Below are 16,149 nucleotides of genomic sequence, written 5' to 3' on the forward strand. Positions count from 1 at the left end.
TTACTGTGTAAAGTGAAAGATCATCTCAATCCTTAAGACTAAAGTGTTAGGACAGAAATGAAGCCTTGTACATACCCAGCAGGAAGATTTAACACAGTAGCTTTGGTTGCGGATGTATGCATCTTTAACAAAAGTTCTCCAGGAGTCACACATTTCCAAGAGAAATGTTCAACCATCAGCACACCCTTTGAAATACTAGAACATTCTCGTTTAGTACCTAGAATAAGAAAGAAAAAAACCCCAAAATGGGGGGGATAACAGTAAAATGAAGACAACTACACTTATGCAGAATCTGTGTCTACTTCACAGTCATTGAAGTCTTCATTTAGGCTTTGATAATTCAGAGAAAAGAGACAGTCATTTAAAATGCATAGGTGGTACAGAATATGGCTGGTTTGAACTATTTACTAGAAAATAATGGTTAAAAGAATGTGTTAGGAGGATGGGTAAATCAGACGTCTTCCAAGTCACTTAAGGCTGCTCTAAAACTCCATAAAAATCCATTCTTGTCCACAGGCAAAGGAAGCAAACAGCCATATGAAGCTTATATTTATATTATAGTTTAATTATTTTAACAGGATGGTCAGTTTGTTTTTTTTAAGCTTTCCTTTGGTTCTATCTTCTCTACTCTAGATGCACTAAGATTATGTCCATATCCAATGTTTAAATGTCTGATTAACTTAAGCTGATTGTCATGACATACATTAGCTTTTCTGAATGCCATTCTATGACTTCCATACAATACAAGTGATTTTTATTTAAACCATCCAAGCTGTTGGAGCTTGAAATAAGCCAGCTGTAAATATACTTAAGAGCTTCCAGTGCACAAGTTTTAAAATCACTTCAAAAATAAATTTTGGTCATATTGCCGATTTTACTGCATTTTGATCAGCTAAGGCACAAAGTAGCTTGCAAGAATGGAATTTGTAGGAAAAAAACCCCTAAGAAACACAAGGAAATCCATACCAGAAATATATTGATGAAAAGCTTGCAGCAAATAGTAATAAACAGTAAAGGGAGAGATCCTTTCAAGAAAATATTAATCACCAATATTAAATAACAAAGTATTACTTGAATATTAGTGTATATCCTAGAAACAATTTGACTATTTAATGCTAAACCCTCAAACTGTGCCAAAATACACCACAGCCAAACACAACAGCACAGACATATTCGAGTATAGGAAAATACATGCACTTTTAACATGCACTTTTCTGTGTTGGCCTTACCTCCAGTATCATCCCAGTGTACTAATGCAGAAAAGCTAACCAGGATTTCAATGGGCATCAGACTGTCCACAAGTAAATAATAGAAGACTTGGTCATCAGTAGACTGCATAGAAAAACAGACTTTGTTGATCTTTCAGTTTTGTTGAATGCTGTCTGCCTGGGCTTAAACAAAGTATCACTAAGATTTCAGATATTGTGACCCTAGCTATGGTATGGGAAGTAAGTAATTAACTGTCATACTTCTTCCAAATTTCAGACATGTCATTTAAGCCCAGAGCCTCATGCTGCATGTATAAACCATAATGTTAAGAGATAAAAGGAAACAGAAAAGTTTATTGAATGAGAATATATCTACTTTTATATGATATTTTTCATATGTACCTCAATTTAGTAGTTCTACTTGCCAAACAACATTCAATGGAAGACCAAAAATTTTGTTTTGTGCTGCAACTTTCTGATTCTAATTAATGGCAGTAAGCTTGAAAGAAATAAGCACTCTTAATTTACAACACATGACTGATTCTGCCTCATTCTGTTTTTTTCAACAAAAATATATGGAGGCAGCATTTTTCACTCTCAACTTTAATACATAATTCCTATGCCAATATTAGAAACTATAGAGTGATTCTACTGTTCCTAGAAATTCTTCAAACTCTGAAAGTGAATGAGCTTCTTTGCTTCAGAACTGTTTTAATACGTCTTCCTACATTCTCCAGAGTCATATCAATACATTTTTTGGTTTTGGTCCTGGAATACCACTACTATTCTCTTCATAGCATGATATAAAAGTGTTCTTTTATACGTCTGACGCAGAATTTACCTAATAGTGTAAACACCTCATCTGTATCAATGTAAAAAAATAGAATGGTTTTACAGCCAAGGATTAGTTTCTCGGCACAATAGCACACAGGCTTACATAGTCTTGATGCTGATTATGGCTTGTGAAAATATATCGTGCAGTGATTGGGAAAATTTCTTGTGATGTGATTACAAGTATGGAGAGGTGTGAAATTGCAGGTATACTACAATTATGAAGCACAATCCATGTAGTTAACCTTCTCAGTACAGGATTTTTCATAAAGTTCATGCCTGGAGTTTACATTTCAGTACTCTACAATTATACTTCAGTTACAGTATAAAACTAGAGCTGGAACAGGATATTCAAACATGTTGAATAACCTTCTGATAATATGAACTAATGGCAGGTTTAAAGAAATACTGTAATTTCAGCACAGCTAAATATTTCTAATCCCTGCAACAGAATCTTGTAAATTGCTAAAGGACTTAGCATGTAAAGAGAAAATGGAGGGCTATGCTATACAGACTCCTGATTTGGGTTTTAGGTGATAGGTGACGATGAAGGAGAACTGAAGGGCAGGTTCTGCAGCTGAATCATCATTAAATTTAATTTAGTCTCTAAATTGTTATAAGGTAGATTTAAATCAAGATAAAGAGAGGATGGAGATCTGATTCACTGTAATATATACTCCTACTATCAACTTTCATGATTTACATACTCAATTTTTTTCCTATTGTGCAATAGCATTCTATAACATTTTTTTCTTGTCTTAAACACAGTGAAATACTTCTGGATATTTGAAATACTTCTGGATGTTTGCTAGCAAACGTTATCTTTGTATTGACTATAGTAATCATAAGGCATTCTTATTTTTTCAGTAATAGCAGTTCTCTGTGATCTACCAATGTAATTTAGGATATATGTATTATCTAATTATGTAAGACTTTGACAAAAATAAAAAAAAAACACATAAAACCTCAATACAGTCATATACCTTAAAATCTGTCTTCTGATAGTTATAAGCATATGTATGCGGCTTGTGGAAAACATACAGGTTCCTAGAGAGAAAATAAAATAAAAATACATGTAGGAAAATAATCTTAGTATAAATGATATATTTCATGTAAATGTCTATTTCATAGCATAAATCAGACTCCCAGCTATTTCTCAAAAATGGTTCAACATTTTTAGTTTCATAGAAGGTGAATACAATTCATCTCCAGAGAAAGTAGCTGACATTAATTTCTACCTTTGCTGCACTTCTACAGTTTTCCATTGGAGGTGAGGCCACTAATTGGTCCAATTTGAACCTATAAATGGTAATAAGCTAATATTACTCTAAACCTTCCATGCCTACCTGAAAATTACTGTAATAAAGTTATCTATAAAGTCTCACTGTAAGGAAGAACTATTTTGTATAGTTTATTAATGTGCATTTTCAATTCTGTGGTGTTTGCACACCTTCAGAAAGCCTCTTAGTTCCTGACAACAATATTTTATGACCTTGATTTAACCAACGGCAACAAAAATGACTTCAGCTTTAATTGAGGATGGAATCAGATGCGAAGTCTAATGTTTTATGTAAAAGAAATGTTTTGATTACTAAGAAACTTCACAGGGATCCTGATCCATTGCTGACATATCAACTCCTACAATGACTAAAATTTTTCTCATTTCTCAAAGTTGATATGAACTCTGAACATTCATCTTATTTTCACTGTATCTGAGATATAGGCATGTCAGACAAGGAAATGCTTTCAACAGAACTGACTGGTAAAATGAAAATCTTAGGTGCCTAATTTCTTCTGAGTGATAAATTCTTCAAAGGTCAATCAAGATGCTTTGTTAACAGCTACTTTATCAGTTCACTGTGAAAATAAGTAAAGTCTCATGCGTTTAGTGACAGAAATAAGAAACTGACAAATGCTCTATACAGTAATTAATATTATAGTGGTCTACAAAAGGTCAAGGTCAATAGTATTTTACATTTGGCTAACAAGTTAAAAACTTCCTATTTTACATTCTCTGTGTATGAATGACACTGTGAGCAAGACTTTGAAAGGAAAGGAAATTACTTTGCTTGTGATGCTTTTCTGAAGGCCATACCCTCCTGGACCTGGGGCTCCGTAAAATTAGACAGGCAAGCTTTAACAAAGTCTAAAGTGATATATGATCTTTTATTCCTAAAGTTCCTGTAGGGCTGCTGGTATAAAAGCTATACATTCTCCCTCAGAGAGGGAGCAGAGTTTAATATCTGCTCAAAAAATCATTCATTTATGAAAATAAAAGCTTTGCAAAGAAATCTCAGTTACAAATTCAAATGAAAAAAACCTGGGTGAATTTTCTCTGATATAATTACTCCCCTCAGTAATGTCAGATTCTCTGAAGGATCTATAGTGTACCAGGCTTCTTAAATCTGAAAGATGGAAGCTAAAGATATTATGCTACAATTACACTAGCTTTTTTATGTTTGCAGAAGTATAAATGCCTTGCAATTATATTGAAAAGGGAGGGAAAGAAAGCACCTAGTTGACCAAGCTGAGCTGTGCTGATGGCAACAGAAGACTTCAACAACTTTTTTTGCCTTAGAATTGTGTTGTTCAGATGCAGACTGTGTCTGCCCAGTGGCTGATGGGTTGGGTATGTGAGCACCCTAACGGCTGCATGCTCCATGACCTACCATCTTCCACCCACATTTCAGTCTGACATATGCTTTATGATGCTGGTGGTTGTGTTCTCCGCTGTACTCTGGAGGACATACTCAAGACACAGCTTGGGGTTGCACCTACAGACTCACTGTCAACAGGGACAGTAAGTCTGGTTGGAAGAGTAGCCTTGGGACTACCCTGAAAGGCAGGATAGTTATACAAAGAAGATCTGTTGAGAAGATACAGTTTCTATATAGTCACATTTCACATTTTACCATTGTTATACTGTATACTTTATGGAATAAAACCCAAAACTTCTGTTCCTTACTGGAAACAAACACAGAAGTCTTCAAAGCTGATCCAGGTTTCCCTGGAAACAGAAGTCCTTTCTGACTCCATTTCTTCCTTTGATTTATCCCCTGTCTGGCTGTTCGTACCAATATCAGCTGTTTCTGACATTCGTTTTGCATTAAAACTGATATTATCATGTAATTCTTCTGCAGAGATAAGAAGACACACAGAGTCAATACAATGACAATATGCACATTAAAGTAGTATCATTCTTATACTCAAAAATTACCTTAAAATTGCCAGGATATTTTCCATACATCTCAGAGTTTAAAAATAAAAACTAAAACACTAACCTAAAAAGCTCAAAAGGTGACTGAAACAATTCTGTATAGGTATTTGTTGCTTACATCTGCAACTGCTTAAGTATTCTGCCTCAGTATACTACCACATTTTGAACTGTGTGCTAGAACCTTTAATATGAGCATGTTAGGTGAACATACATATGAATTCTGCAAACCTGAAGTCATCTATATAAAGAAAAATACAACCCCTTGTCCAAAGCTCCTATTCAGTGAAAAGCTGATGGGGCAGTATCATAAAATTTTTACAACCCACTGAAAATAAAACACACACGGAATTGTGGAGGACACAAAGACCTATCCTTGCATCTAGTAGTTAGACAGTACCTCCTGTGACGCTACTCACACAAGTCAGTCTAACTACTTGTAAAGAGAAACAGATTTGAACTACATTACATTAATTTTCTTGTAGGAAAATCAGAACTACTGTCAGATTCATACCAAAATATAAACACAGAAATGTCATGTAGACACATTTTGCAATCATTTAGTAACTTTTAAAGTTGTGTTGTAATGTCACTTTCTCTGCCTTTACTCTGTGAGATTCATATGAATAGCTATTGAAGATGTTTATCTGTCCCAAAAAGAAGTTTTGAGAATAGCTCAGAACAGCTGAGGACAGTAGAACAGAACAGCTCAAACATAAACGGCTATTAATTCAGAATGTTTGCTGAGGAAAAAGATGAGGTCATATTCAAACAGGTAAGGTATAACAAATGAGAAAGCTAATTAGAAAAATACATTATTTATATTTAAATGTGCTTTGTAATACTTCATGATCAGCGAGACACACAGTGATGTGCTGGATAACTAATGAGTTTATAAGATGTAGGTGGCTCTAAATTAGTTAGCAACTAATTTTTCAAGAATTGAAAGAAATGTAATGTAAGGAAATGCACCAAAGACCTTTTTCTCTTCCTTACACTATGGGAAAACTACCTGAAAGCTGTAAAATCTAGGCTTTTTCTTAGATTTAAGTTAACATAGGTTTTAGGCCTCCAGTGAAGTAACCACAGTGTATGGCTTACAAATGTGCATATCACAGAGAGTATGATGAAGGGGTCACCAGAGCAGAACTATGCCCAATATCATCTTCCTGTGGCTCAGTGTTGCTCTTCTTTGTTCGTTCTGAACATGAGTACTAGAGTACTATCAATAAACCTTCTTCAGGATCAATAGGGTCAGTAGAGCTCTGCAGCCTTCAAAGAGAAGATATGCTCCACCCTATTTAAAAGTCAATACATAAACCTTTCTGTTGACTATGTATGTGGACTGGGATCAGAGGGGAGACAGCTCTTCCAGTGCAGCTAAAGGAAAGCAAAACCAGTGTCAACAAAATGGCTGAAGTTTCCCCACTTCTCTTTGAAGAAATAATGAGAATCTTCTGAGAATGTCATCAAAAAGCATATATTATCCTTTTTGATCTATGCATTCCAAAGACAGTGCTGTTCACAGCTTCCTGGCATCATACAGAAATACAATTATAAGAAAAAAGTAAATCAAACTGCTAACTATAGTTTACCTTGTATGCAAGAAGTGCCATTTCCAGCTATAAGAAACCACAAACACTAGGTGATATAACAAAGATATAATTTATGGAATAAAACTATAAATAAATTTGAAGCAAATCTTAAGAGATGTTCAGTATAAAATAGTATTTTAAAACTGACATATGAGAGAGAATGTCAGCAAATAATTATCCATAATTATCATATAATTTATTACTTGAACAAATGCAAATATTAATCAAATACACAGGGATATAATATGAGCTTATTAAACACTGCAGAGAGCTTCATAAAAGGGAACAGCATACTTGAATTCAAGAATTTTATGCTACTTAGAACTCAAGCAACAAAGATTAATGTTACAATCAAGCTTAAGAGAAAAAAAGTAACTTGATGAATAAGGGAAACCATTCAAGTACAGAAGTAATAACAACAGGCATTGTAGCAAAAAATAGAAGACAAATAAAAACAGATCAATAACTAAGAGCAAAGCAGCATACAAACTAGAATAATCCAAAAAGGGAAAAAAGAAAGAGTAGCAAATGAACACCGATTAGTAGAGCTTATCATAAAAATCCCTGGTTTTATGGTAAGAAAATACTGTACTGCATGAAACCCCCAAAATTATTAGAAAGAGTAATGTTCTCAAGAAAGTGAGAAGACACATTTTAAGACAGTTTAGCATCAAATGCTGTAATTACTTTTGGTAAGTGCTCATAATTTTTCAAGGACTGGCTCTTTACTGAGATGCTTAAATGGAAATCAAGCCCCTCTCATGAAACGGACTACAGTTTTCGGTGCTAACATTTATTCAGTATCTGGACGCTTTGTATCTGGCTCTTCATAGTCATGAACGAGCTTTAGGAGAAAACAATAATAAGCAAATTAAAATGTTTGCTAGCCAAGTAAATGAAAAAGCACAAGAAAATACTACCTTGTAAAGAAAATGTTCAAAATGGTTCAAAATTGAAATGAGTCCCCTGCCTCAGTTTTCAGTAAGAAGGGATAGACAGGCTGGCTTATTGGAATAGAGGTACAAAAATGGAAATTTCCCATTTACAGCAGAAATTGCAAGAACTTAACACAGTGAATATGCAGGTTGTAGCCAATTTCTGTAACAGAGCACAGAGATAATGGCACAGGAAATCTCCAATCCACAAAATGGTACTTAAGACATCTTTAAGTGTAGGTTTTCTACCATGAGTTTGAAGATTAGCAAATGTTTTAAAGAAAATATTAAAAGTGATCTAACCAACTACAGATGATTTAGTCCAATGCCAATAAACCAAATTTCAAATGCAGGCAAATGGGTAGATGAATTGAAAGGGAAGATAATTTATCCAGGTAAAACATGTCAGACTAGCTTAGGGTTTTGGGTTTTTTTCTTGGGGGGTGTGGGGGGTGTTGATGAAAAAAATCATACAAAGAAACAGAAGTATCATATATGCTCTGCCTTTAAATCAAATTGCATTTTCATTATGAAAAAAGTGTTAAATAATGCTGCAAAGCTGAAGGTAACAACCTATCAACCTATCACTTATCAAAAAAATGTTAAATAATGCTGCAAAGTTGAAGGTAACCAACCTATCAACTGGTAACCAACCAACCAACTAGCAAGATAGTTGAAGGTAACTCAACCTGTCAGCTGCAAAGCTGAAGGTAACTGACTGATCACTTTTAATATTTTCTTTAAAACATTTGCTAATCTTCAAACTCATGGTAGAAAACCTACATTTAAAGATGTCTTTCAACTTTAAATAATCTATCAACTTCAGGTCCACTTTAACAGAATGTCAAATTCTAGCTACTTTTATGGAAAATATAAAGATTGTCCACATGATCAAAGAAATTTTCCACCTTACTGTGTACTACTTCAATATATCCTGTATACACTGTATAATACTGTCATACTTAATTCCAGCATGCTCATTTGAAATTTCACTTTCTGGTTTTGTCATTTTCAGCCTGTATTTTAGTTTCATTATGTCTCTGGACAAATACTGGAACAGCAAGATTCCTGTGAGATAACAGATAATCATGGGAATAAGGTGATACTACAAACAACTTCCATCAGGTCCAGTATCTGCACCACAAGCAATCGGAAATCATAGAAAAGCACTTCATCTTGAGAATATAACTGCTTTATTGTAACAACAACACAGACAGAAGAAGTGTAAATGTAAAAATCTTAATTTTACAACAAAGCACAATTAAGTGTAATTATATGATTTAGGAAAAATTTTTTGTTCTGGTAGATTTGCAAAGCTATGATTTCCTACTCTGAGGACATTCTAGGGAAAGACAGTGATGCACTATACTTTTACAAAAAAATTTTCATTGTATTTGGTGAACCTCAATAGTGCAAAATTTCAATGGACTTTAGCAGCCTAGGTAGTTTAGTGAGAATATTTTAAAATTCTTTTTTTTTTTTTTAAACAAACATAAAAGGACAGAGATTCCTAAACCAAAAGATATTGAAATATTGAAAAGCAATTATTTAACCAGGAAAGGATTTGTTTATATGTATGAGTTTACTTGTAAAATATCAGTGTTCTCAATAGGAATGTGTTTCAAATCCACTTCAAGTGAACAGAAAGAACCTTCCTGACATTAGACTATTCATATATTTAACTGTCTAATGACCTGTAACCAAACTCTGAAGAGATAAAGTTATTGAATTGTCATTCACATACTTTGCAAAATTTGAGCAATTTTTAGCCATGTTAAAAGGTTTATTAAACCCCCCATACTCATAAATAAAACATTTGTTAAAAGATTTCTCTGTTTTTCTCGGTTTTGGTTCATGATTCATGCTCTCAGATATTCTGTGGAGTTGACAGACTCATAATGAATCGTTTTGAAGTAACAGCGATATGAAGTAACCTTCATAACCTACAGTGCATGGCACAATGCAAAGCATTAAAACAAGATATATTACTATGCCACCTTTCCCAATGATTTTTTTTCTTTTAAAAATAATTTTATGAAGATGAGTTTAGTTAATAATTAAGAAATTAAAAGGAATTGTATTATTTAAAGAAAAGCAATCATACCTGTACCACCTAATAGGAGCATAAAGCTCCAGTCTTTGAATCCTGTAATGATTAGCAATATTTTCTAGGTAAAGTCAGAATTAAATGGATTTTGCATAGAGAAATTACACATATGAGTTGAGATGTCCTGGAGATTGTGAAGAGAACCTGAGCACAAAGGATTTTGTTACAGTAGTAATGTGAATTATTAGTATTATAGGCCAGAGGATGGAAACATGTCCACTTCATCCTTCTCCTTGGTTGTGCTATGGGAGCTTTTCTTCAATGGGCATTTCTTGAGTAGACTTTTAAGTAAGCAGAAAAGACGGCCATCTGGCTATTGAGATACACTAACTTCAGAATCAATTAATAGTGACAGCTACAAAAATCCCAACATATTCATGGCATGCTTAGAGTCATCTACTACAAACTACTATATTTCTGTTAGGATTTGGCATTGAGCTGTGAGAGAATAACTGAAGGATATAGTTCCACCTCATTAACTTGTAGCATTTCGATACAGTGGGATTCTTCTGGGTTGGTTCTTTTTTTACTGGGATGATAGTAATAAAAATAAGAATTCATAAGAAAAGACATTCAAGCACTATAGTACTTGAAATTATTATCAGTTCTTAAAACTATAACCTCAAAATTATATCCTTTGCCTGTACTGAACATATGTTTACCAAATTTGTTTAAAAACTATTTATTAGTATAGATTTTGGAGAAGTATAATTTACGTTGGTTCAAGATATTTAAAAATCATAAATGTATTCTCACTCTTCATTACACTTGTTGTATGATCTGGGTTTGGCTGTTTTTCCCCCACCCCTCTTTATAACCTTATTTTGTATTACCCTATTTGGAGGTTACTAGAGATGGTTGATAGGTTGCACATTTTTCCATAATGTTAAAAACTGAAAATTTCTAAACATCTTGGGTAAAATTACTGGGTTTAGTTACTGTAGAAGTTAGGAAGTTGTGCACATGCTTTAACTGAGAGGATATTTATTGTATTTCTCAGTTACAGTGGAAGAGGGGATCCAATAAAAAATGTTTAAAAAAATGACATTCTGTGCCTTTTCCCCACCATGAGATTCAACCCTCAGAAATGCTTAAAAAGCAAAAGTGCATTGCACAGGCTTCTACATGGACTGAAGAGCTGAAAACCAAAAACAAGGTGAGTATCACATGTATGACTCATGGTGTAAATAAAGCATGAATCCTATTCATGTTTCACATGTTCTTCTGCTCTGAGATTTACTTTCAGAACTCTGGTAAAAGTAAAGGTGTTTACTAGCAGTCAGTTTTAGGAGCGGTTCACTGTGCACCAAGCAAATCTGGTCACTTCTTTTAAAAAGAAGGCTCTTACTAACTTCTCTTGGCCAAATCCTTAAAACATTCACTTAAACAAAGAAGTACTCATTTTGAAAAAATTACTCAGTCTGAATAGTCTTCAAATACTAATCTCAAACACATTAAAAAAGTAACATTTATTAAAATGGAAGTTGTACTTTTTTCTTGCCTTTTATTTCAGAAAAAAAAAGAGTATAATTCACAGTGATTAGAAAAAGAGTTCTGTATACAAAACCCGGTATATTTTACTGGAGAGTAACTTACAAGAAGTGTTATTTTTTCAAAATATTCTTGTAAATTAGGGGGTTTTAATACCACTCTGAAGATTCTACTCTATGTAATTATACATGTTATTACCAGTTCTTTGAAATCTTTTCCCATAAAACCAACACCCATAAAAAAGACTGTTGATATTTGTACATGAGGATTAACATTGAGGCCAAACAATATGGGAATGGTAGAAGTCTGAATATAAACTTCAAACACACTTACCTTTACTGGGTCTCTCTGCATTTTGCTGCCAAAAGAGGGTGGTCTCCTATATGGTGAAAAAAAAACCAAAAACCAACAATGGTGATTATAATCTTGCATTATTTTGTTAAAGAAAATACTTGGGTTTGGGGCAGTCCTTCCTGAGATGGAGAAACAAACTAGTAAATTATCATTGTAGTATTTTTTTTTTTAAAGAAAAATAGAAATAATAAAACTCATCGTAATACCTACATATACATCACCAATAGACAGACTGATGTTTTTCTAGAGAATTACATGTGATCTGGAGTCTGGGATAAAAGCTGTTCCACATGCCTACTCCTCTGCTATTAAAAAAAAGTTCTTTGATATTACTGTTCTTTGACAATAAAATAAGTTCTATTCTAAGAACTAATTAGTCCTATTGTAGAACCAGTCCTGTTCTCTTCTCTTCTAAGTTTCCATTCTTGGAAAGTATATGGAGGGCTCCTTTTCCCACAAGCATTTCTTGCTGTGCAAGTGTACACAACTGTCACCGATAACAGCATGCCTGATTGCTACAGCATCTTTTCTTTTCTATCAGCTGCATAAATAAAAAGTAGCCTGCTCTTTTTTAATGTTTTTGGCAAACAACTTTATCCTGGTCAATCCCATTTCCAAGCTAGAGTTGCTGAACTAATATGAATGCAATATCCACTTACCTTTAAAGTTGAAATCAAGTTAGCCAGCCTTTCAGAAAGTCTACTCATTAAATTTGCAGACAGAGTCCTTTTCTTTGAGAGATTAAAATCTTTGATACTGTTAAAAATGCGTGCCTAGTCATCCTTCTTTCTGACTGCCCTCTTACCTGCAATATGACATACTCTGCACAAGCCTCACTTGCACTTTTTTCTTTTCTTTTTTTTTTTTTTTTTTTTGAGGGAGGGAGAGTGGGAGAAAGAGATTCCACAGTTCCTAGCTTATTTCCTATTTGAATGTGGTACTATTAATGGGCTAACTGGACTAGCTTTGCCTTCGCAAAGATAACTATCAAAGCCTAAAAAGGCTATTGTAAACAAATTTGCAAGCTTCTTTTCATGCCAGGTCTCCCTTTAACAAGATTTGTCATCCTTCCCCCCACCCAAACTCCTCATATATACCCATCTTTACGTGTGTCAATGGCGCTAATGCTGAAACTGATAGCGTTGAGCTGGCCAACATCTGGAGACACACAGTGACTTTCTGTTCTGCGTTTCAAAGAGGAGTTGTGGGAGCTATACTGACTTAAAGCTGCTTTTATGCTTTCTCAATACAATCTAGAAACATTTTTTGATGGGCAGACTGACATAATTTAGAGAGGCTGAGTAAGTTAGACTGGATGACAGGTCACAACAGGGACCTAAAGCTTGCACAAGGTAATTATGCTATAACTCTAGGTCTGCCTCAAGCCTCCTATTACAGACTACCCTGCATACACAATATGAAGGGATCTGCGAATGCTTCCTTAGAGGAAAGCCTTACAGCTTTCTACTTTAATTCCTAGCTGCAGTAAAAGTCTTCCTGCGGCATTTTACAGCACCTCCACAGGCCCAGAAGAGGCTCGGGAATCTCACCTCTGTCAAAATTTTTGGTGTTTGGTCTTCTCTGAACTAACTAAAGGAAAGAGTTGAGAGAATAAACTACAGATTTAAGAGCCTCTGTCCCAAAATAGGAAGTACCAAATAATTTAATACTTATAATTTAGCTGCAGTATTGTTTATTGAGAGAATTTGAAAGTCCCATTTTTGCACAGCACAAATCCTAAATTCTATTCCAAATCTGTTGTGGTTTTTTTAAAGAATGTTCATGAGTCAAAGCTGGGGATAGATCTATTATAAACAGCAACTAAGAGAAAAATACATACATTGTTGAAATTGTTAACAGTTGGTTGAACAATTTGGTAGCTGAAATATATTACATCTTACATGTCCCTTTTTAGATTAATTTCTTGCTTTTCTAGAGCAAATGAGCTGAAAAGGACACAACAGGATTTTCCAGTTGCCTGTGTATTTCAGCTCCTGTTTCCAGATTTCTGTACATACAACTGTGGAAAACAAAAGGCAAGCTGTGATCACTTGTCACGTGACATTGACAGTCACGACTCAATATTTAGGTCTGAAAAACCTCTAGTAATACGCGGACTCTCTCCCTCCCTTAAACTGTGATTTCAGAAGTATGCATGCATTGAGCTGTCATATTTCTGCATGGGAGTCTACAACTTGCAGGATTCCAATATTGCCAAATTTCTTGTAGGAGTCACCAAACAGGTACATGTCAACTGTACAATTTATCAAGTTTCTTCTCAGAAATCCTAGGCATGTCCAAAGTATAAAAAGTATCAGATCAAGCCTTGGAGACTGTAATGTTTGTACTACGACTCCAGCACTTTCTGCCAGACTTACTGTTCATGGACAGTACACATGATCCATGCTTCTAGTACGGACATGTGGCAGCTTACTATAGAGCTACTTTGTTGGTATTAACAGCTGGCAGCAGGAAGGCCTGGAGAGATACAGAAAATCCTCAAAAACTGCTTCAGTAGAATTTCCAGTAAAGAAGAAGAACGTACCCTGGAAAATCTGGATGCTTAGTAATGTTACTTAAGCCAGTTTGAACTGTGAAAGCAATCTAACCACAGCTGTGTAGAGTCTCCTGTAGGCTCATTTACTCAGTTTTTGGAGTGCAAACATAGTCAAAAGCTGTCTGCTTCTCTAATGGGACGGGATGTGTCTGTCTACCTAAACCTCACTGATTCTGAGACAACTGGGAATGTCAAGGAAGTTCTCATTCTGTTATGCTATTGCCTCGGTTACAGCAACAAAGACATTGGCACAGAAAGAGAAACTAAAAGCATTTTTCATCCTTAATGAACACACATTGTCTGAAAGGTCATCTCTGCTGCCACCATATCCAATAAAGAAAGAAATAAAAAAAGACTTGGATCCAGCCGTGAATCATGAAAGGATGCACACAGTTAGATTCAGGGAGAATTTAGTTTTTGTTCTTCCTGCAATCAATGGGAAATCTGAACACAAAATGTGAGGAAAATTCACTGGTTAACTTAAAAATCTAGTTTATCATCTATTATGTTTTATAATCCTTAACACATAATTGTAAAAATAATGGTAATTCATAAATTTACAGCTATCTTGTTACTTTCAAGGATTCATTTATATTGTTCAGCCTCCTAACATTAGCTACATCGTTATTTTATTCAAAGCCACCAAATAATACGTTTTAAAATCTATCTGATATTTTTATAAAATCAGTATCCTTTTCTATTGTAGAAACAATTCATGGCAAAACTTTTAACGCCAGTTTTTCTGTAAAAAACACTAGTCTTCTTCCAAAAATAAGCTCTCTGGATATAATTGCAGGTGAAGGAATAAAGCTTCAAATATGTCATTTTTAAGATTAAAAATCCATTTCAAATCCACCTCCAAAATGACAAAGACGACTAAAATATTCTTGAGATCCAACCCTGTATTAAATTTCTAGGTTTGATGTTGACCTGAGAGTTATATCATCAAAGGGTTTTGCATCTATAGTCACTTGGATGCATTCATTTTTGCCTACTCCTGAGTCACTGTTTTCACTAACTGGAATATCAGCTCTAGTTTTAGCTGTGATGTGGGAGAAGGTAACAGAGGTGACTTGAAAAAACGCAGTGGTACAAAAGAACAAACAGCAGCAAAGTTGTGCACGGACTAAGGTACAGGAATGGCTTAAAAATACTGGATTACCAACTCGGCTTCTCTTTTATTCAGTCTCTAATGTTGGAGCTGCCCCATTCTGTATAAGCAAGTAGATATTTGCGGGCCCAACATAAAGATTCTCTATACCACAAATGTCTAAACTGAGAGCTCAGATCCCTTTTCTAATTCATGTGCCTCATATCTCATGTATACTTTTTTCCCTAAAAAAATAGCAGGGAATTTTCATTTTGTGCAGATTGAAGTAATTTTCAAAACTATAAAATTTGTAAAGAAAACAGAATTTTGTATTTTCTACCTAGCCCTCCTGTTGACTTAATACCAATTCACTGGGCTTACAAAACATGTGACAAAAAGGATTAGAATGAGGAGAAGAAAAAGCTTGTTATGACACAACAGTCTGGAACATTTGTGGGGAACATGAAAAAAGCACACAACAGAGCATGCAAACTAAATAGGCTGATATCAGTCGTAAAGCAGAAGGTAAGACTGAGCTTGCATATGTAAAGGATGGCACTGAATTAAGAAAACTGAGGTAAACATGAACATTAAAGAACAAGTGTATTGTGTTTATGTCGCTGGGAGAGCATGGCGATTTTAACCCTGCTGCTCTAGAAAGTAGCATTGCTAGGGAGCTTGACGCTGAAGAAGCCACAAAGAGAAATCAGAATGTTCTGCCTAAGATTTCTGAATATAGCAGTCAGGTCAGTCTATTAAAATATCTA

The 16,149-nt window shown here is 34.6% G+C and overlaps 1 protein-coding gene across 1 annotated transcript in view; it reads right to left on the reverse strand.

Moving 5' to 3' along the window:
* Positions 1-16,149, reverse strand: part of ADGB (androglobin) — a 130,682-nt gene that overhangs the window by 60,380 nt on the left and 54,153 nt on the right. The window contains exons 14-18 of the mRNA XM_072857952.1: positions 11,715-11,760; positions 5,005-5,173; positions 3,023-3,086; positions 1,230-1,332; positions 76-217 (exon numbers count right to left, since the gene is read on the reverse strand). Coding sequence (XP_072714053.1) covers positions 76-217; positions 1,230-1,332; positions 3,023-3,086; positions 5,005-5,173; positions 11,715-11,760 — 524 coding nt within the window. The remainder of the gene's footprint in view (positions 1-75; positions 218-1,229; positions 1,333-3,022; positions 3,087-5,004; positions 5,174-11,714; positions 11,761-16,149) is intronic.

Source organism: Ciconia boyciana, chromosome 3 (genome assembly GCF_034638445.1).
Source record: "Ciconia boyciana chromosome 3, ASM3463844v1, whole genome shotgun sequence".
Lineage (NCBI taxonomy): Eukaryota > Metazoa > Chordata > Aves > Ciconiiformes > Ciconiidae > Ciconia > Ciconia boyciana.